Consider the following 22,630-nt stretch of genomic DNA (forward strand, 5'->3'; position numbering starts at 1 on the left):
TTTCATCTCGAATATAAATTATTCTAATCCGATTCTGCAGTCAACAAGAAATAAATTTCAATGTCGATGCACTTAAAAAAAGCCAGATACACGCCGATAACTCTACGCAATTTACATAACTCAAACCAGCAAAAAAAAAGTCTCGACGAAGATCAAAACCGAAGTTAGAAAGCGGAGGAGGGAAAGTCGGCTCGATCGGCAAGGTGCGGCAGCCCATATCGCGACGCTATCCTCGAGCGTTGCAGTATATAATAATCGTCGCCACGGTGTGGGAACCACTTGTCGATTCGGCCTTTGAAAACTCTCCTTCCCTTTATTTCAAGCGCAGGAATTCCTCGACTACGGCCGCCCAGCATAAAAGCCCGTACTCCGACAATAGCCCCTACGCACGCTTATACCCTCTCTCCTCTGCGTTTTGGTCCTCACTCCCCCCTAGGAAATTATAAACACTCGCTGCAGACATGGATGATTATTCACTCGACCGGAAACGATACACTGTATTGCCTATTGCTTCAATGCGGCGAGTTACGTCCTCTTCAGAGCGTCGCACCGCGGTAGGTACTTGATAAACTCGCGCGCGCGCGAGCGAGTGCAATTTTCTGTCCCCTCCCTCCACCTCCTCCCCTTCGAAAAAAAGGGTGGAAGACGCGCATGTCCCGCCGAGGAATATTACCGACATACGGCCGCTGGACTCGAGTGCTTCATTAAATCGAGATGTTAATTACCGACGTCGCGCACGCGCTACTTCTCTCCGGGACTATGTGACGAAGGGTATGTTGCGCCCGGCTGCTGTTCTGTGCAGCGTTGGGACGCCTGATGATGGAATTCGTGTGTGCGTGTAATTATTTTTAGTTCGACGACGCGAGAGGCACTGCTGCTGTACTTGCAGTTTGTTTTTATTTTAGCGCAATGTGGGATTGAGTTTTGGTTGAATTTTTATTTCGTACACAAAAACTTTCGAAAAGGGAAATTACATAAAGACGGCGTGTCGAGGCTCGCATTGAAAACTCAATTCCATCCTCGCGAGCCCCTATACATATAAAGGCAGAGGTACTGACGCACAGAAGCGAAGCTCCGCTCACCTTTGACGTTTCGACGCGCTCCCGGCTTTTTGATGATGGCTTTTACGCGGGTATTTTCGAAAATATAATCATTGTGGTCGCCGCATACATTGCACTGCGGAGATGTATATTCCACAGGGCCGAACGTTCGGGGCGGGCTGTTTACCTGAGTAATTTGTCAGCACATAATACCCCAATGGGCAAATCTGGCCCGTCGCCAGCCACAGGGGCCGGCTTTTTGAGGCTCTGGGTCAGCGGGTGGTGTATATAGCTATATACGCCGATGCTTCTGTGAGCGGTCACCTTTTATATCTTCCGACGTTGAAGGTTGCTCGGCGGTGAGAGCGATGCTCCAGAAACAGCTTTTTTTAGCTACCGACGCAGTCGGCTCGAGATGATAGGAGAGCAGTTTTCGGGGATTTTCGGTTAGATGATGCCGCCTTGAAGTAGCTTGGCAGGATGTCGGGTTTCTAAAATAGCTGTGATAGCTTCGTCGATTTATCGTTTTTCAAACAGAGTCAGTTAGGACCTCTCGTATAGGCGCACTTGAATGATCATTCGATTTGCGCGAGAGATGACAACAATAATTGACGGTTAACCCGCCGGAAAAAAGTGTCGATACATTTCAGGGCTCATCCATGCGGCACAAGGGTGATATACTCGACGTGGGCATTCAAGCTGCGAATTCAAAGTCCCGCATGTGTGCTCTATATCTAAGGCTTTTTTTTTTAATATTGATACAAACTGTTTAATTCGAACCTCAAGTTCTAACGTATACGATTCGAGTATAAAATAGCAAAAGAGATCCATTAAAGCCAAGAAAAAATATTTCATTTTCCAAAAAATAATATTTTTGCTTCCAATTAGCACCTCCGAACTCATCAAATCCAAGCTCCAACAACGTCGCCATTCACGACTACAAGTACAGGCGACAAAAAGCCTGCCGTCGATGAATACCTCTCGGCGTTCGAAATCTCGAGCTCTCGGCTAGAAGAAACCAAAGTACAGAATGCGACATATAAAGAAAAATCAAAACTCTCCCTATGCAAATATTGTTCCGCGAGGCACAATCAAGCTCCGAAAGCCTGCATTCATCGCTGAAGTTGGCAAAAGTCTCTCTCTCGCGCTCTCGGCGTATCCCCCGGGGCATTGTCCGGAAAAAGGAACCGATTTGCCAAGTAGCCGTGACAAATGACGACAAAAGACTCTGGCGCGCGCTAGATCGGGAGAGAGCGGGCGCGCGGCCATGTTGTGTGTCGGCGACAGCGGGACAATTGAAAAAAAAAAGAGAGAGAGAGAGAGAGAGAGAGAGAGAGAGAGAGAGAGAGAGAGAGAGAGAGAGAGAGAGAGAAAGAGCTCGGCGAGAAAATGCCGCGCGGAGGCGCGCGCCAAGGCGATTATTTTACCCCCTGAGAAAGAGAGAGAGGGCAGTTTCTTTCTCTCTCGCGCCCACAGTTATTACACGTTGCTGCGGCCGGACGTATATAGCTTGGAATATTTCGGTCTCTCTCTCTCTCTTTCCCTTTTGTGCAGCGATTACCGCGCAAATCACCATGAAATGCCCCGTGGAAATGCGTTGCATTGTTGAGCTGCAACCCGCGCGCGCAGGTAAGAGCTCTTCGTTCGCCTTGATGAGCTTCCGAGAGACTCGACTGCATCTCACTCGGAGAATTTTTTTCTCTCCTGTCTGCCCGAGTTATTTGCTCCGGGAAATTTCGGTCTGTATTAGCCTCGGCGGGTGAGCCAAGGTTGCGTAGGTGCGCAGCTCTGCTCGGAACGATGTTTGGCTTGGGCTTGTCGGCTGCGGGAGATAGTATGCTGATGTGTTGTCCGTTTGGCTTTCGAAAAATTTTTTTTCTCACTGGGGGGTTTTTGATTTTATGGCCAAGGGATTAGATCTAGGCGATGAGTAAATACGCGGGGATTTTCCCGGGGGCTGAGGCCGTGATCGAAAGTGGGGCAGGGAGGAAGCGTCTGGTGAGTTCTTATTTGTAAAAACTAGCGCTCCACACGCGGCCTTACGGCCACGGTGACTTGCCGCCTTGCATCACTAAGCGATGCAAGGCGCGTGTAAGGCACGACCGCTAAGCGATATCGCCTGATGCTCGCGCGAGCGTCAGGCAATCAATTAAAGCTTTTGGACCAGACTCACACACTCACACCGAAATTGTTATTCAATTTTATGTACCAAAAATCGTTTCTAGGGTGGTTGTTTATGTATAAGCGTTTTGAAAAAATGTTTGTCACGATAAAAAGTTGTGTTTTTAAAATATCTACAACTTTTACATTTAAGGTTTTTATGTATAATGTATAGCCTCAAAGTTTTATAATGAATACTGGTTTATTGCTATAAAAAAATCGATTTTGGCCTGTTAACTCGAATTAAAAGCATTTTCACGCTCAGTGTAAATAGAAAAAAGTTGTATTTCTTCGAGATTTACAACTTTTCTATATAACTTTTTTTTGTAGAATGCATAGAATCCGAGTTAGAGCCAAAAAACCGTTTTTAGCGATTTTTGGATGTGATCGCATTCTGCGTATACATGCAGGATCGAGCCCAAAATAAATTTGGCACCTTACTATTACGAGGGGAGTTCGCACACAAATTTTTAGCCCGATTGATAAAAGTCTCTTAGAGATAATCGTGTAACACCAAAATTTTTATTAAAAAAAAACACGCAAAAATTGAACAAATTGTGCCCGCATTTTAAAAAAACGTAGACGATCGGGATAAAAAAAAAATTAGTTTTTAGGTTTGTGCAAGAGAAGATACTTTTCGTCGGACTTGAATGGCCAGTAGATCACCAAGGTTTTTTATATGTATTTTTGCCTCTGAACACGAATTTCGTGGGTGGAATGCCCAAAAGTGGTAAGGTAATTTGTTATTAACAAATTAATTATTAATATTCAACAAAATTATGTTATTTCTAAAAACTTGAACCCAAAAATAGTTTTATAGATTCTTTATATGATGTAAAATCGAAAATGTTCTTATAAGATTTTTTGATAAAGGCTTTGTTTTCGAGTAAAAGAGTACTGAAATCCGGTCAATATCGCGATTTTTTCTCAATTTTATCAAACTTGATCAATTTTTACTCAAAAACAAAGCCTTTTTCAGAAAATCTTATAAGAACATTTTCTATTTAGAATTATGTAAAGAATCTAAAAAAACATTTCGAAAACTGGTTCGAAATAATATAATTTTGTTAAATATTAACAATTAATTTGTTAATAACAAATTACCTGACCACTTTTGTGCATTCCACCCTCGAAATTTGTGTTCAGGAGGCAAAAATACATAGAAAAAGCATTGGCCATTCAAGTCCGACGAAAAGTGTTCAGCGCCTAGACTAAGACTCCTCTCAAAATTTCAGCCCGATCGGTCGAAAATTGCCTGAGATATCGCATCTCACACATTTTTCGATGACAAAACTATAAGGCACTTCCGTGTCGTGGTCGTGCCTAATAATAGTTTTAGCAAAATTATTATCGACGACTTATTTCACGCGGAAAATGGCTTTAAACTGCAACCACAAGGCACTTCATCTGATCGTAAAATAGCGGCAATCTCAATAACGCAGCGTGATAACGAACAGCAAAGTATATATATACTACCTGACAGAAAGGGGCGGGTCAATCAGAGGTAGGAAAGTCAGTCAAGCTAGCAGGGGGTAAGCGTTGACTGACTCTTGCCGAATCGGAGAAAAAATTTATTACCCCCAGTGAGGTACATGAAATCGTCTATACTATTGTTAAATGAACAGTATATAATAATCATCGACTACTACCTGATTAAACAAAAGAAAAGTCAATTTGATTACGGTATCATTTTATTGCCGTAATCATAACAACGGTATAATAATTATCGACTGCTACCTGACTAAATAAAAGAAAAGTCAATTTGACTACGGTATCATTTTATTGCCGCAATCATAGCAACGGTATAATAATTATCGACTGCTATCTGACTAAACAAAAGAGAAGTCAATTTACCTACGGTATCATTTTATTTCCGCAATCAGCATCAGGTATATGAAATCGGCCGGGCGAAAAGTCATGATCGAATTCCTTTGTACGGGTGATGGTGATCATGCTGCTTATAAAACTTATCGTCACTATATTGGTGGGGTTGTAAATGAGGTACTATAAGTTTATAGCCGCTCGGAGTCAAATCTTTGCAAATCGGCTATAAAGCTCCTCGTTCCGTCACCTGTAAGACGATAAAGTCGGATTGTCATTATTATTGCTCTATAAATGCAACGCAGGACAAACAGCCCTCCATACACATCATTATAATCATCTACATCAACGCCTCCTAAATACAAATTTACGATCATATCCGCCTCATTCACACCTGATTAGCTCCCCGCCGTCGCGCACCTGAAAAATCTCACGCGAGAAACGCCGTCATCTTCGCCGCCGGGCAAACGGCCCTCGTATATACATTCACAAATACAAAGCTATATATGTATACCTCGGCGAGTCTCGCACAATAATGAAGCAAAAGCTGGGAATCGATTGGCAGATTGCGATACGATGAAGTGTCATGTTTCTGGCTGCGCTGCTCACTTATATAGCTGCAGAGATTGAATGAGCACTACGCTGCCACATCCGGCCCTTTCAACGCCCCATTCTTCGCGCCCCCGGGGGCTTTTTCATCCACTCCGTATATACACGCGCGCGCACACACGAGAATCGTGGGCGGAGCAACTCTCTCGCTCTCTTGAGGATCTTTCATCGCGCGACCTTGCGACAAATTCACGGGGCTTTTCGCCTCATTCAGCGAAAAGTGCGTGTTTTCACTCGGCCAACGGGTTCCCACTCAAAATACGCTTATTCTTGCGGCTCGAGATTAACGCCGCGCGCGCCTTATGAATGAACTCTCTTTCCTCTCTCTCTCTCTCTCGCTCTCGTTCTTTCATTCAACGTCTCACTGTGGGACTTTTCGATTTCATTGAGGCGGTTTGGTCGAGTTTAGCGCTGACGTTTGAGGAAGTGTTTGACGTTTTTTTTTTTTGAAAACTTCCTGCGCGCGCAGCTCTCTTGTGGAGGCTAGGCTAATATGGCTTTTACCGACTACTAAAGGCTCCGGGGGTGAATGGGAAACGAGTCGTTATACATACTCTGCGAAAATTTTTCGAGGAATTCTTTTTTTCCAGACTCGGATGTTATTGTTTGCTCTCGCGACCGAGTTCCTTTTGTGCGCGGAGTGTAGGGGTCGAGGAAGTGGACGCGTTTCGATTTTGATTGACTAATTTTCCTTAAATATATCTATATGTTTGCCGTCAGAGAGATGGAAAAGTTGCGGACATGAATGATTTACAATATGTAAAAACTTTATAGACAGATATAATCCCTCGCATGTGCAGCACTGCACGAAAAGACAGCTTTTTCCTCGGCGAAAACCACAAGAATCAGTCATGAATAACCATCAGGAGACAGTCCGAGCTTTCGTACATACGCGATGCACAAGACCCTCAATACACTCCGCGACGGAAATGCACTCGATGAATGATAAATCGGCAAAGTTTCGTCGCGCAGAGAGGGACGAGAGCTGTGTTTATGCATCAGGCGTCGTTTCTCTTTTCGCGAATGCGCGCACACGGCGACGAAAAGGAAAAAAAATTATTCGCCGGGGAAAAAAAGAAGAAAACGCTATGTACGTACGCTGGACGGTAATCACATACGGATGCACGGCTGTGCATAATGCAGATCCATTCGGGAAATTATTCCTCCGCGCCGAGGTTCCCGCGCGCGCCTATAAACACGACGATTTGCGTATGAATATTACAGACTCCGCAGCGATACTGCATCTTTCTTATGTTCCGACGCTCGGGAGAATTATACAATTCTCATAGATATATAAAATAAAAGCCGTGGAGGCAGCTTCAGTACGGTAGCTTTGCAGCTATATAACACGCCGCGAGTGCATAAAAGCGCGTTCGTGTGTAGCGTTAAGAGGAAATTACATATTGACCGTCAGGGGGTGGAAAAAGTAGCCGCGCGCGCGCACGTGTGTGGGAGTTTACCGGGACACACACGTTGCGTATGCGCGTGAATTTTTCATTAGGGGATAAGGCAATACGCACGCCGATCCTGATGTCGGCATTCATCTTAAAAATTCATGAGCTTTTTTACAGTATATAGCCGAGCTGGTGTGCTCGTCTTCTCTCGTTGTCTCTGCATGGCTGGTGTACATAACTTTTTCCGAGGAGACAGAGAGTCTCCAACTTTGTAGCTATTATTAACGTCATTAACGTTGGGAGGCTCGCTTGGGGGCAGGTTTTGCGGGTTAGAGACTTTAGACCGAATTCGGGCTCGATTCGACCGTCATAAACTATCTTTTATATTATATCGACGCTCTTAAAGAAGACTAGCACGCATTTCAGCACAACCGCGAACATCAGCACCGAAACTTACTTTGTGACGAAAACAAGCCCAAAACGAGGGCTTGTAACGAAAAATCGCACGAAAACCAAGATTGCCGCGAAGACTAGCTCGCTAAGATACCTTTGCATTGAATAGTAGCACGTGTTGCGAGCTCGCGACTGAAACGAAAACTCTTTGTCTTCTTTGCGACGAAAACTAACACCAAAACCGGGTTTACGCTCGCCTGTAATCCTTAACACATGGGCCACATATTTTACGAGGGGGGGCCACATATTTTGCGATCCTTCGTTACAAGTCGTGAAATGAGCTAGTGTTCGCAGTTAGCTAAGTGGTGCTAGTCTTCTTTAGGAGCGTCGATATAAATGGTGATCATCTTCCCTGTAAACCAACGTAGCATTAAGGGTCTCATCCCTCGCATCGTCCTCCCGAGTCAGCGAATATAATACAAGCGCCGCGCACCAAAAGTTATCCACGTGTGTCTGCGGTTTTGCCGTTTAAGGCACGCACAACTCTCTCTGCGAGGGCGTCGCGTTGGTGTACTGCACACACCGGATGTGATTCACTTGCGCGCACGAGCGTACTCGGGGTGGATCGTTTTTTTTCACGAAAACGGCTCCTCCTGTTTTCGGTCTCTCCACGTGGGGGATGACGCGCGAGGGCCGCGCGCGCGACTCGAGCATCTATAATATTACCCGCGCGTAAATGCAGGCCTTGGCTTCTAACGTGACAGGTTGGACTTTTTGCTCTCTCTCTATCTCTCTCTCTCTCTCTCTCTCTCTCTCTCTCTCTCTCTCTCTCTCTCTCTCTCTCTCTCTCTCTCGCGTACATAATGCGCACCGGCTATAATTCGTATCGATTTTCCCCCCGAGACTTTATAATTGCGCCAGTATATGTATATATGTATATACGAGAGCGTGTGTCGATGCGGTCATTAATATTTTCACGTCGCGCGCGGATCTTCTTCGCTTTATATTTTCCTGCGCGCGCGCGAGAGAACGACCGGCTCTTGTCGCTCGCTGCATAATAAATCGCGACGTCAGTCGTCGGGGCTGTCTATATCAAGTGGCGCTTGCTTTATTCATGCGCGTCGATTCGCGGCGGGAAAAAAATTCAGCTTTGCTCGCGCTCGAGCCAGTGTATCGAAGTCAGTAAACAAAGAAATTTATAGACGAGTATAGAGGAAATAAAAAATAAAAAAAAAGAACCTGCCGAAAATTCTCACGCGACGCATCTAAACGACCTAATAATTATAGCCCTCGGAGCGCGCGCGCGTGTCCCGAAAAAATCTGCCCCCCACGAACGAAGCGCTGCACAGTCACTCAAGCATGGGAATTTCGCGACATGTGTGCTATAGTATACGACAAGCGTCATCTGCGCTTCTGGTCTTTAAAAAATATATAGATGTTGTTTTAACTGATAGACCTTCGCTATACGCGCGGGGAAGCTCGATTCGCGAGGAATTAATAAAAAACAGCCGGAGGCTCTCTATGTTGTATTATAGTAGCTAGCTGCCGCGGCAGCGGTCTGAGGGGGTGAGATAATATTATACGTATACAGAGTCAAAGTAGCTTGCGGGATGATTTTCTGTTTTCGAAGCTGGAAAGAAATCCGCGGAGTATATTGTCCTGCGAGAATAATAACCGCGATATTGTTGTTGCGCTCGAGGAAGCTTTATTTTTTATACAGGCAGTGCTTGGATTGAAAAATAATTACTATTCAATCGGGATTTGCCGATGTATAAACGGGTCAACCTGCAGCGCATTCCTCGTTATAACATAACGCGCAGCCAAACTGTCTAACCATCTGCCGGCGTTTTCTCATGCTCGAACGCGCACGCGCGCTGCGGGGGTGGCATAACGACGATTCGAGCTATGCTCCTATATGCGCCGTATATGACTGATCGTTTAAATGCCAAATGTTCGCGCTCGAATTTACTATCGAGTTTCACACGAGATGAGATACACCGCGTATACAGTGTTGTAATAGCCAGGACCATCAGGCATGGGAATTTTTCGAATATCGGGGAACAAGTGCGTGCGCTTCGATAACCGAAAAGGGGTGACAGCGAAGATGCGTCATGCGATGAGCGAGAGTTCGCGTGACTGCTCTGTACGCGTACAAAGTATTTTGGAGACTAATTGATTCTTCGAGGACGTTCGGTATATGCGTTCACACGGGCGTTAAGTCGAGTGCTTGTGCGTTAGGCTGCGTCTACAATGAACCGTATTCGGTCAAAGGAACGTATACGATAGTGCTTCAGACAGTACTGCCAAAGTATTCTAGATGTTGAGGTTAGGTACAGCCTGCTTGCAAAAGCCGAATTAGGTTGGCAGTACTGGCAAATTCGCTACCGTATAGGTTCGTTTGACCGAATACGGTCCATTGTAGACGCAGTCTTATACACTGAGAGAACTATATATTAAAATTTACTACATACGTAGGACAAATTACTATATTAGATCGTAACGGCAGGTCATACTCGCTCCATGACGATTTTTACTATATTCATAGTAAAAATTGTTAGACTTATATTAAAATTTGTTACGTGTTTACTAGAAATTACTACATTATATAGTAAAAATTATTTTAAGAATTTCTCCGTGTGCCAAAATTTGAGGTTATAAAGTTGATTTATGCAGTAATCAGAGACCAAAATCTATAATTTTTTGTTTATCTGGTATTATTAAGTGATAAAATATCATTCGCTGCTATTATTTATTAATTTTGGTCAATTTATTATTAATATTAATTCATGAGTGAATGTGATTAATATATCAGATTTAAAATTTAGTACATAACAGTACTGTTTGGGTAAGTGGTCAGTGCGCTCGACTCCCATTCTAGAGGTCCAGGTTCTATTCCCGTCGCCGCAGAAAAATTTCTTTCTTTCATTTATTTCTTTCACTTAACAACATTAAATATCAATAATAATAATAATAATAATAATAGTAATTTTTCCTGCATGAGTAGTAAATTTTAATATCTAGTTTTCTCAGTGTAGGTTAATAAGCGTAGACGCTACGTTTTAAGCTTTTCTATGTATGGGCGGTGCGACTACAGAAGTTCTAAGAATACATTCATAAATTAGCAGACTATTTCAATAGAGCTTGATCATAAATTAAGTAGTTATTAAATGAGAGTTGCGGATTTAAGCTTACTCCACCCACTATACTAGTACCCATGTAACCTTTGAACCACCTTCGCCTAGACTACTTCGCAGAATCCGCATCAGCGGGTAAATCCCGAGCTTGATCTGGCGACAGGACGACGCCGTATTAAAGGGTCGTATTAAGGAAATTTTCATTTGAGTTGAATAGAAAATACGGAAAATTCTAGTACAAAGGGGTGTTTTGATATTCTATAGATTCGACTCAGATTCTATAGATACTTCCGCAGTATGAGAATCAAAAGTTAAAATTTTAAATAAGACCTTTTTGACGTTAGATTTGAATAAAAAAAATGTATAGTCAACAAAATCGATTTGGATGTGTAAATAGTATAGGAAAGATGTGCCCAGTATGGATAATTTTATGTATCCAGCTTCCAATAATAGATAGAGCTACTGTAGGTCAGTTTGTTCTTACATATTTGTGGTCTAATGAATATACTTCGGTACCGTTATTTTAAATTAATCAAAGCAAAAGTTATAAGAAAAATAAGAAAATGTGCATTTCAAAAGTGTAAAAAGTTATTTTACGAGGATTGAAAATTGCACTTTTTATTTTGATGTCACGAATTAACAATTGCACGGAAAATCGAATCAGGATCATTCTTAATTATAGAAGGCTATATTTTAGGAATAATTTCACTTAAAATTTTTTAATTTTTGTTAAGCGTAAGTCAATAGTTACAGTCGAAATAGTTAAAATTATCTATACTGGTCTCATGTTTTCGAGATCTCGTAAATTGCACTTTTTATACGTTAACGCGGATAACTTTTCTTAGACTGGCGCCCGTCTATGTCCTTGTAGAAAATGGACTAGAGATCACGTTGAAATTTCGAATTCGAATATTCATTGCGTCGTTTAAAAGTTATGCCCGAAATAGCTAAGGGTATCCATACTGGGCACATCTCCCCTATTATAATATAGCGTAGCGAGAATTATTTACGCGCACGTGTATATTTTTGTGTCAAGCTGCTTACTTCTTCAAAATATTACTTCTCAGTAAGAAATGCTTTGCTCAATAATTTTAAGTAAAAAAAACTCGACTTGGGTGATAAGTAATCATTTATTGCTTAAAATTGCTATTGTCTTCACAGTATATAATATCTGTTCATATATTATTTGCTACGAATATTCTAAACTGGCTTTTTAATAATTTATTTTATGAATTTCATAAACTAACCAACTAAAACTATACATACATCTTATTGTTATGAACTAAAAAATAATAACGTCAACAGGTTTATATAAAATTTAAATCTTTAATCGAATAATTTATGTTTTATACAACGTAGTTTTTTTTCTACATGTACAGAACGTTTTATCTGCTACGATACATATCTATAGTCGCATAGGGATAATTTTCATAATTTAGTATAACTAAATAGAATTTTAAAACGTATTCTGTCTCCAGCAGCGTCTTGTTTCCCTAACTCTATTAATAAAAAGATTGGACTAGCGAAATCTAATACTAAATTTTTAACAAGGTAAACAAATTTAAAAGTTTTCTTAACTAAAACTGCAAATGAAATTGGCTGAACTTAAGCGAAGTGTACACCAAAAATTTTCCTCGTCTTCTGAATTCGACCTAAAAGTATTCTTACTCTTTCGATCTATATATACATCGAACCTTCGAATTGTCTCGATAAAAGTTCAAACCGACATACACATATATGTATATACATGTATGCCAAATACATAGATATTTATATATATGTATAATTTTTATGTACAATTCACGCGTTAAAACTATATATAATCAACAACAACGTCCGCGTCTTTATTCACGTCGTCTCAGATAAACGTCGCAGATGATTCTCTCCATGGGGGACTCACCGATAGTTTTTCGGAAAAAAAGCTCCTCGATAGAGTGTGCCGAGATGTGCTTGAGCATCGGTATCAGTAGAACGATCTTGCTGTACTTGACAGCACCGACGGCGTTGCTGACGTCGACTTTGGTGCACAACGCGGCTTGCGCGGCGTCCTTCATCTTCATGATACTATGGACGTCCCTGAGCTTGCTGCATCCGGGCGACATGGAACCGTCGCTGCTTCGGCTGCTGGGCACGATCTCGCTGTTCTCGAGTCCAGCCTTGTACAGCACGACCGAGCGTATGCAGGCGTACTCCTGAGAGTCGAGAGCCATCGTGTGCAAGGACATGAGCACCTCGCGGAAGCGACTGACCTCTATCGACATTGCAAGGCTGTTGGGTCCAGGTGGGATCAGCGACGTTGGGTCCATGGTAGGTGCGTACTGGGCCGCCGACAGGACGAAGAGATCGCGCCACGAGTTCTCGACGAGGGTCAGTTGGTCTTCCAGGCAGATCCCCGTAATGGAATTAACCTCGCGGGCCCAAGCAATGTTCAGCAAAAAGATATTGGCTGCCTGTTCGCACATCGTTTCCATGATGAACAAGGGCAATCGGATCGTGGGCAGAGGGTGTAAGATCTGCGGAGGTGGGGAATGCTGGTGGTGGTGATGTCGAGGGTGGTGAAGGTAGGGAGAACTGATGTCTGTAACCTATAACGAAACGCAAAGAAAAATTAACGATTAGTCGGAATTATTATCACTGTTGAAGTCTCGCTGCAATCAATCGGAAGGAAAACTCACTTTGGATGGATGCGCGCTGCTGTAGAGGGAATGATGTAGATGCCTATGCGATACGCTTACTCTCGATGGTCCCGTCGATGCTGACTTCGGGAGAACGAGATCCAACGCGGTGTTCAGTTGCGGCGGTGGCGTGTAGCCGTTTCCGTGCTGATTGACGATGCTGTTGCTGAGGCTGGTAGCGATGTTGCCTACGATTCCGCTAGCCAGGCCGTTAGCGAGACCGTTAGTGAGGCTGCTGGTCAGAATTTCGCTTTCCTTGTTCGTGTAGTATAGGGCCATCTGCCTGCGTAGCGTCGAGTTTCGCGGTCCACGCTCGTGTTGCACAGCTGGGGTAATAAAGAATCTTTCGATTAGTCTAGATTCGAAGGTTTGCAAATAATCCGAGCAAAAATGTTCCAAAAACTTACCATCTCTGTTCATGCCAGCCTCGATGCATTTCGCAAGCCTGCAGGCACGGCACTGGTTCCTGTGCGTCTTGTCGACGACGCAGAGGTTCTCGCCTTTCGCCTTACAGATGTACTGTCTGTTACGTCTGATCGAACGCTTGAAGAATCCGGCACAACCGTCGCATGCATAGATGCCATAGTGCTTGCCCGACGAATGATCTTGGCAGACTCGACATGGCACGTCGTGCAGGATTCGGCCTTGAAAAAGAAAGGTAGAACGATGTTAAGCATAAATTGGCGAGGTGAAGCTTTCCACGCGACGAAATGATTATTACTCGAAAGTTTGTAAACACCAAAATTTCGACACTCGCGTGTCAAAATTTTTAGTGGAAGCACGTCTGCACACGACAATTATTTATTTATTTATTTACCAGAGTACACGACATGTATGTTTACATCAAATTATACATAATATATAATCGATAAAACCTACACCCTAAAGAGGTAATAAGCCGATAAATCCAGCCGACACTGAACCAAAAAATACTAAAAAAATACTCACTTGAAGACGGTGGCTGTGGTTGAGTCATCGGATGTGCTTCCATTTTTTCAACAGGACTATGCGATATGTGTCCCATCCTGGTGTCTGGTCTAAGCATCATAAGTCCTCGAGCCAGGGTGAAGAGTTTTCGGCTAAATTAGCCGCTTGCACTCTTGACGAAAATGAACAGCTTCGCTAGAAGCTTTTCCCGAATCTTTTTTTTTCTATCTGTGTCTCACACGGACGATACGAACTCGTTTCAGAGTCCGTCGGCTGCACTGATTTCTGATGTAAATCACCTCGCGTATCTTCTGTCCGCAGAAACACAGTCACTGTTACTCTACCGACGTCTCGTAGATCCAAAACGAAACAATACAAGGCTGCATTCTGTATCAAGTAACATTCACTGCTACTCTACCGTTGTACGCAAATACAAAACAAAATAATGTAGGGTGCTTTCGGTCACGAGTAACATTTACTGTAACTGCACCAACCCCTCGTAGTTACAAAACAATACAATACAAGGCTGCTTTTTGTCTTGAGTCTGGGATTCTCTAGCCTTCAACATGCTTATCATACGACTACTGGAGCACAACTGGAGCTTTCCAGCTATTTCTCCGTCAATTTATGTTTCGTGATAACGTTGAGGAATAGTTTCGCGTCGTTGTTACGCTGACGGTGTAGCCTGTTCTGACTGACATTCAACCGTGCGGCGGACTTTTTGATACTGGCTCAGATCTCTGTGATTGGTCAGTTGGCGACCCTATTCCCTACCCCTCGCAAGAAATAGGTGGAGCCTAAATTTTAGCCCCCTTCTCTTCAGACGTGCGTGCCTGTTTTGCCACACAGACGAGGGGGATGCGCGCATGCGCCCGATCCCTAACCGCAGGGTGCTGCGAGCGCCCTGCATTGTATCTCCCCCCCTCCTCTCTCTTTCTCCCTCTCTCTCTCTCTGTATCTCTCTCTCTCTCTCTCTCTCTCTCTCTCTCTCTCTCTCTCTGGCCTCTTGACGGTGCCGTGTCACTGGTTGATGCTAATGCATACCGGGCTTGCATTGTATGCAGACACGACGGTACAGATTTGCCAAATGAATTGCTCTTCTTGCTCACAGCGAGATACCATCGGCGCAGAGTCGATAGGTGGGTGCGCGCGTGTGGTGAATTCTACTTTCGGCTTTGTGCACATGAGATGTTGCCTATTTTTAGGGGTGTACGCGGAGATGATTTTTGATAAGATTTGCAGGTCCATACGGGAAGAGGTACTTTAGGGATGATATGACTTTGGGAGCAAAAGGCCAACTGCAAAGAGAGATCTTTGATTTGTTGGCGTTGAGTTACACTTCGGGGGGATTTAGCGGATAACGTTGAGAGTTTTAGCTGCGTTATATGCTTCTGGTTTTATTGTAAGTTAAGACAGTTAATAAAAACGCGGTTTTCAAGGGGCTCGTTTTTCGTGTAGCGTATTCGAAACAACGTTTCCATAACTACGCCATGTGGTTAGCGTCTTATTATTTGTTTCGCGCACTAGTTAAGGGGACACAACACCTTCAAATCATGAAGAAAAGAAATGGTTCTTTTCGGCTCAAATTCAAGAAGGATACTTTGTACACCTGTAGTTTTGGTATGAATGCAGGGATTTTAATTTGAATGCTCAAAAATGGTTTGGCGATGAAAATACTGAATTTTTTCTTTTTTTTCGCTTATTATGCCACCTTTCTGTATATAAAATATTTTCTAACATTCAAATTAAAATCCCTGTATTCATAACAAAACTACAGGTGTACAAATTATCCTTCTTTAATTTGATCCCAAAAAAACCATTCGTTCACTTGGAATCCTACGGACAGTGGAAAAATTCACAAAACATTGCACCGAGTGCCACAATGGGCCAGCAGGGATAATTAAGGATTTAGCACGGTAAAGTTAAAGGTATTGATACTAAATATCACTAAAAATTTTCAATTGATTTACTTCAATTTTGTCATTCTCACTTATAATTCTTTTTTTCAGGATTTAAAGGTGTTTTGTCCCCTTAAAAAACCTAGTGTTTCGAAATGTATGCGAAATAACTTTTCCATAATAACGGCATGTTTCGCGCCATATTATTTGTTTTGCGCACTATTCAAAGAACCTGGTGTTTCGCGCACGGAAAAAGAGCCCGAGAAACCGCGTTTCGTGCACGGAGTGTTTAAAATCATAGTTCGATACATGTGCAGTGTGCACGGTATCGAATCGATATCGAAATGTACTAGTTAGCGTGTAAGAATAGATTACGAATACTTTTTTTTTAAAACAAATTGTTTTTGCGTATCCGAACTCTTCTGTGATTCGAGCGATGAAGAGGTCGCAGCGATTATTTGCATAGTTAAAAACAAACAGGTCATTACTATACCGAATATTTTTTTCAATCTTCTCTCGAACAAAAAAAGTATAAACCGTTTAACCATCTATTGCATTCAAATAATACAATCCATCAAGCAGCGGTAGCAAACTTTCACACGTCGTCAAACCGCGAAACGCGATCCATCCCCCGAAAGGAGCTACGCTATCCACTTATGTCCGTCGAGCGCAGCCGTTCCGAATCGTTCGCGCACTCGAAATAAATATAACGCATTCACTCGAACAATCGCCCATTCAAGAGCCACCTATCATCAAGGGCTGCGATACCTATACCTATATACACTTACATATACCAGGAAAAAAAGAGCGCGTATATCTCCGCGTTTATACGCGTGCAGAGACACAAGAGAGCCGCGCGCGCGCTCTTGCTACACAGTCCGAAATAAAAATTAGCCGCGGGGCCGTATTCGTTGTGATGATTTGCCGATGCGTGCACTCTCAGGTATACACACACACACACACACACACACACACACGAGGATCGTCAGCGCAACGTCGGCACAAAGGGAGAAAGAAGGCGCGAGGGTCGAGTCGCGCCGCGGCCATTGTCGAATCCCAGCGCAGATGCGTATAGGATACATCTACGCGCCTCCTGACTCTCTGACTCCATCTTGAATTATCCTGTATGGACTGCTGAGAGGAGAGGGGAAGAGGGAGAGTTTCTCGGCCGGAAAATCGGTTACACAACGGGCCGGCTTTTTCTTGATTTCTTCCGAGGCTTCTTTATATTTTAGTGCCGGAGGCGCGCGCGTTAGAGGAACGTCGTGAATGCGTGTGCGTTTCGCACGCGGAGATCTTCTCGGATGATACACGCTCATTGACGAAGTTTTTCCTTTTCTTCTTCTTTTTCTTTCTCTCAGGCGGAAAATAGAGAGACTCTGAGCTCGCCGCGGATAATGGACTTGTAGCTATTTGCCTTTCAGTCTACTCGATGCGATGAAAGACGATGGGACGACTGAGTTTCGAGAGAGATGTAGTAGTGGACCTGCGCAAATAGAATGTTTTCGTTTCGATACGTTTGTTGGATCGATTAGTACCGGAGTTTGTATTTACCGTTGGAATTTCACGCACTAGTTGGCTCCGAATGCTCGCGACATGAGTTTTAAATATCCGCGCGCAACTCGTTCGAGACATTTCCCAGAGCCGAGTATATTTTCCATCAAACGTTGCCGCTGAATTAACTATATAAAAGCGAAAATATGAGGATTTATGCCGCTGCGACCTCACAAGTAGGTACACCTATATTCGAGGGCGGCATCCTTCAAAATCAGTCCCTCTCGCGATTTCCGCCCCGCACTTCCTCCCCATTCTCCACACACTACAGCTATGCAGCTCTCTCTCTCTCTCTCTCTCTCTCTCTTCTCATCCCTCTCGGAAACAACAAAGTCCGCGTCAATAAGCGTCCGCGGCGAGGATAAAAAACTTTTACACCATAACGACCGCAAAGAAAACACTAATGCTCTCCGACCGGGCGTACGAGATAAAAAATAAAACGAGAGAACAGAGAAAAGCGGCGGAAAACAAAAGTTGAAAAACCGGAATCTCTCGGACGCAGCGAGCCAGGAAAAGGTGAACACGATCCACCCTATATATAGCTCTTTTTCCTGGAGTCTCTCTGCTCGCCGAGGCGTGCGGCGTTTTGGCTTTGGCGCAATATGTCGAGAAGATTATCCGCGTAACTATCCGAGAAATCTGCTGCTGCTGCTGCCGCTTATATTTTTCGGACCATACCGACGCTTACGGGGCTGTGTATAACAAAGCCGGTTTTTGACGCGCGGCGATGGGGGGGGGGGGGGGGTGCGCGAGGGCTACTCGGAATAGTGACACGCGAGCGCTCTCGTTTTGCGCGGCGTTATGCACCTCTCTCTCTCTCTCTCTCTCTCACTGGCTTGTCCGTAAGGAAAAGGATTAGGGGATGCTTTTTGATTTGCGAAAATTACTTTCGCATTTGAGTTGACAAAATTAAAGTCTGCTGGTCTAGAAAAGCAGATGCGCTATTTTTATTCAGCGCACCAGTCGACGCTGCGCGTATATTATCAAACGCGAGAAAAGAGGGCGAGAGCGAATCCGTAAGAAAAATACGGGCGAAAAGCGCAGCGAAGCGAATAGAGAGCCGCGCGGCGTATAGATCGAAGCTCGAGTCGCTTTGTCAAGAAGGCAAATGCGGCTAAACGGCTGTAATGTGGGCCCGTAGAATCAAAATACAATTGTGTCTACCGGGCTTTATTATGGGACTGCAGTGCACTGTGGCGCGCGGATCGCCGGCACAAAAGCGATATGTTGTTTTAGGCCGAGGACGAGGAACATTTCGAGCGGCTTCCATCGCGCGACTCTGTTTTCCTTTCGGAGGGGCTGCAGCGCGGAAAGAGACGGAGTCGCAAAATCAAAACGCTCGCGCTCGAGTGAGCTTGTTTTTCGAAAGGGCGACCTGCCGTCTTTCGGTGTTGACCGGGTAATCGATTTTTTCGCAATATTTTTTTTTATTATTATTTTAACTGTACGGAAGGTTCGTACTCTAGCGGTATATTTGTCAATCTGCGATTAGATAATATGGAAGTATTAGAATACACCGAAATCATTTAATCCAAGGCTGAACGCGATTTTAAATCGACGATGGTCTATAGATGTCAGATTAAGCCACCCCTAATGCACTCGAGATCCGATTACGAAATTACTTGCTCAACCGCTCCGACGCGAATTTGCCAGCTGTATCATAACTTCATCGTCGCACGACGGCCCCTGCTCGCAAATCAAATCTGTTTTTCCAAACGATCTTATGTGCGATGAGCTTTAAGCAGCTGTTTGAAGTTACCTTATCTCATAGCGTTAGAAAGTTGGCTCAAAAATATTCGAAAATGCGCCTCAAAATATGTAGGGGACAGGGGGGCTAACTTGAACGCGGGGCAGTACGATGACTCTTCTATAACTTTTGCCCCTGCGCTCTGCAACATTTGACTCTCGGATTTTTCTGTAAGCGGTGGTTATGCGCTTAGGACCAGTGAATCGAAAATTCTCGAGCAGTTTCTGTAACTTTTAAAAGTCAGGAAAAACGCGATCGCCCCAGTCTGTCCGAAAATTAATATTGCGGGCCTCTGAGATTTGAAAGTACATCTTAAAAGGGCTAAACATTATGCATACAATTTTCTGATTAATTTTTTTGCCCAATTCTGCACCTAAATTTTACACTTTGTTAATGCTCTAGACGAATTTTTACAGTGGCTGCTTAAGGGAGTTTGAAATTCGTGTATAAATAACTTTAAACCAACTTCTTGTAACCCGATTATTTGATTTTTCTTTATTTCCATGTAACCGTTTTAAACTATAAAGCGACAAAACAAGAGCGTTCAAGTTAGCGTCCTTCTCCTCTACGCATATCTAATCTTCATAGACGCGGGCATCGTCGAGAGCCCATCCTTGGGGATTTCCATTTAGTCATAGAAAAAACCGACTCCGCAATATAACAACGATGCCCATACCGATTTCTCCTAATTCTCGAATGTGGTTTTCTTAGAACTGAGTCGTATACGCTATATTATCATCCATAATCCTTCAATAAAACGGGCGTACAAGCGGGGCCTGCCACGGGTGGTCAAGTTTTTCCCGCAGAAACCCGAAGAAAAAGTTTACAATATATAACGATCGATCGATAAGCAAAGCACCGTCGTGGGTTAAGCCGAGCCGAGACCGGAACTTAAGCTCTCCCGTCTCACGGAAGAAAGACAGACGCGGAGAGAAAGCTACACGGTCGTGCTCAGGTAAAGCTCGACGTCTTTATGTCACCCCTATCTTGGACGTAAAATCAGCGTCGTCTTCGCAAACGGTCCGCAGCAATTCTCTGTCGATACATAGTTTCTGCCGCTGTGTGGTGGCCCGTAATCCGGGCAGACGCCGTTCACTGTTTGCGCCTTGTTTTACTGGTATTGCATTTAATGAGGTTCCCGCGGCTTAACCCTGGCAGACGCATATAACGCTATAATCCGGGGCTCGAGAGGCATCGAGCGCCGATCCCCTTATACGCTCTCGGCTCGGCGTCGTCTTTTGCCGCTTCGACGGGATGTTGCAGAAAGGACTCTTCGACGCTCAGCCGATTCGCCGTGATTTTTTTTCGCAGTCCCTACTGCTGCGGTGAGAAGTTTTTCCTGCTTCGATGAACTGGAAATTTGGCAATGCTAATCAGGCGATTTAGATTTTTTTTCGAGCTATTCAAATTTGAAAATCGTCGGCTGATTGGCCTAACTGTCGTATTCAAAGTAGCTTGCGGAATATTTTTTGCTTATTAATAATACATATTTTTCGCATAATTTCGAACGAACCTTGGCACTGGCACAGTGTATAGATGCCTAATTTTGTTATATACTAACAAAGTAGAACAGTGTGGGCATAGTCAGACAATTATTATCAATATGCATCTACTTGAAACTCTGTACATTTTTGTATAACGTGTACTTTTCATTAAAATAAATGAAAGCACCGAAATATTCCCACAAAACGCGCATCATTACAGATTCCAAGGATAGCGTATTAGTAACTCCATACGTTAGCTTAGCGATCTTCATTCCGACAATTGCTTGAAAAGGACTTTGTATCCATTTTCCACATTAGAGAGAAACTTCTCGGACCCCGTAAAAAAAACAGAGAAGAAGAAAAGCCCGCGCAGTCCGACCTCGTTTTCATTCATCCAGCGAAAGACCTTTCAGCGTCGACTCCAATATCTCGCGGGATCTGCCGCTATCTCGTTTTTCTGCGCCGGTATTATCCTGCACACGAGTATATTGAAAAAGATCACTTTTTCCCGAATCCCGAAATCGTACCTGCATTGAGAAAAATATATAGCAGCGATTAACAGAATTTTACTATAAACTCTAACAGTACATAGGGACACAAATATTTTATACTAATTATTACTGATAAATTTAAATGAAAAATTAGGGCAATACTGGATGGTTTGGTTTAGAAAATCGATGACTTTTTACCATAATCGAATAGTGTATAGTAATCTCTACTTTGTCGATTTTTGACTGAGAAAAAGTGAGCAAAGTCATGCGGCTGTAACAATCGACGAATTCCGTCAAATAAAATAAAAAAAAGCGATGCAACCAACTCGTCCAGTCCTGACCCAGCATTGCATCCGTCTCTAGACTCCAGTGAGTAATCCCGAGCATTGTACCGACTCGGGGCAATTTTTACACAGGCACAGCATTAGCGCGGCAGCTCTTTTTCTCTCTTTCTCAAACAGCAGCGGCGGCGAGTAGAGTCAGTCCGAAGCCCCCCGGCTTATCCTCCATTACGCGCAGGACTTTGTGGAGCGCATATAGCTCAGGCCCCCCGTACACTCGGTTGCGAACTGTAAGGGGCCTTATTTTCAATTCCCCGGCTTGACGGGACGCGCGCGGATCCCCATAGTCCGCGAGCAGTCAAGCGTATGATAGCCCAGGGGATTAGCGCGACTCCGGTGCATATTGTTGGGCCGCGCGAGCGCTTTGCTTTCTAGGCCGTTCTTCCGCCTTATTTTTGGAAGAAAGTGCGCGCGCTTTTTCCAAAAGAAAGAGCTCCGAGAGAATGTCAACCTAATTTTGCAAGATCTTATACTCGCCTAGATCGACACCGGACGCAGGATCAGTAGGAAGACTTTTAGCGAGGGATTTGAGGGAAGGGAGTTAAGGGTGTTTGAGAGCGTGATGGTAGAGCGACGAAAGAGGAGGGCTGAAAATATTTGGCAAGTGCGGTTGGTGCATTTAAGCGTGCTCCGCGCGCGCTACATTTTAAATTTAGAATTTTCAAATTTAGCGCCATTAAAACGACTAATCATGGTAAGTTTTTGGATATTAGTTACAGCGTCGTCATTAACCAATCACATTTCTCGACCAAACCGTTTTCGGCTTCAATTTTTCGGTATCTCTTCTTTAAAGAGGATTAAAATATAAATATGAAGTAAAGCGTGTAGTTGCTAAATTACTATAAAAACTGACGATGCTCGAATCAATCCTAAAAACCGTCAGATGCGCCCGACAAAATTTCAAAACCGCTTCCCAAGCCACATCACACCCCCTCTCGAAGCTCAATCTCCGACGAACTCCC

At 43.8% G+C, this 22,630-nt stretch overlaps 1 protein-coding gene across 1 annotated transcript; it reads right to left on the bottom strand.

Moving 5' to 3' along the window:
* Nucleotides 1-11,857: 11,857 nt before the first annotated feature.
* Nucleotides 11,858-14,846, bottom strand: LOC100112394 (tailless). Its single transcript, XM_031927588.1, has 4 exons — nt 14,175-14,846; nt 13,634-13,870; nt 13,227-13,552; nt 11,858-13,136 (listed from the first exon to the last, which is right to left on the bottom strand). Exons 1-4 carry the CDS (start codon nt 14,272-14,274, stop codon nt 12,396-12,398), a joined length of 1,404 nt encoding a protein of 467 aa, XP_031783448.1. The 5' UTR covers nt 14,275-14,846; the 3' UTR covers nt 11,858-12,395.
* Nucleotides 14,847-22,630: the final 7,784 nt, after the last annotated feature.

The sequence above is a fragment of the Nasonia vitripennis genome, chromosome 3 (assembly GCF_009193385.2).
Source record: "Nasonia vitripennis strain AsymCx chromosome 3, Nvit_psr_1.1, whole genome shotgun sequence".
In the NCBI taxonomy this organism is placed as follows: domain Eukaryota; kingdom Metazoa; phylum Arthropoda; class Insecta; order Hymenoptera; family Pteromalidae; genus Nasonia; species Nasonia vitripennis.

Excerpts from the sequence above, each read along its gene's own strand:
- LOC100112394 (XM_031927588.1), bottom strand. The coding sequence starts at position 14,274 with ATGATGCTTAGACCAGACACCAGGATGGGACACATATCGCATAGTCCT. Across the intron at positions 13,871-14,174 it reads ACCACAGCCACCGTCTTCAA|GCCGAATCCTGCACGACGTG; the intron begins GTGAGTATTTTT and ends TTCTTTTTCAAG. Across the intron at positions 13,553-13,633 it reads GGCTGGCATGAACAGAGATG|CTGTGCAACACGAGCGTGGA; the intron begins GTAAGTTTTTGG and ends TTATTACCCCAG.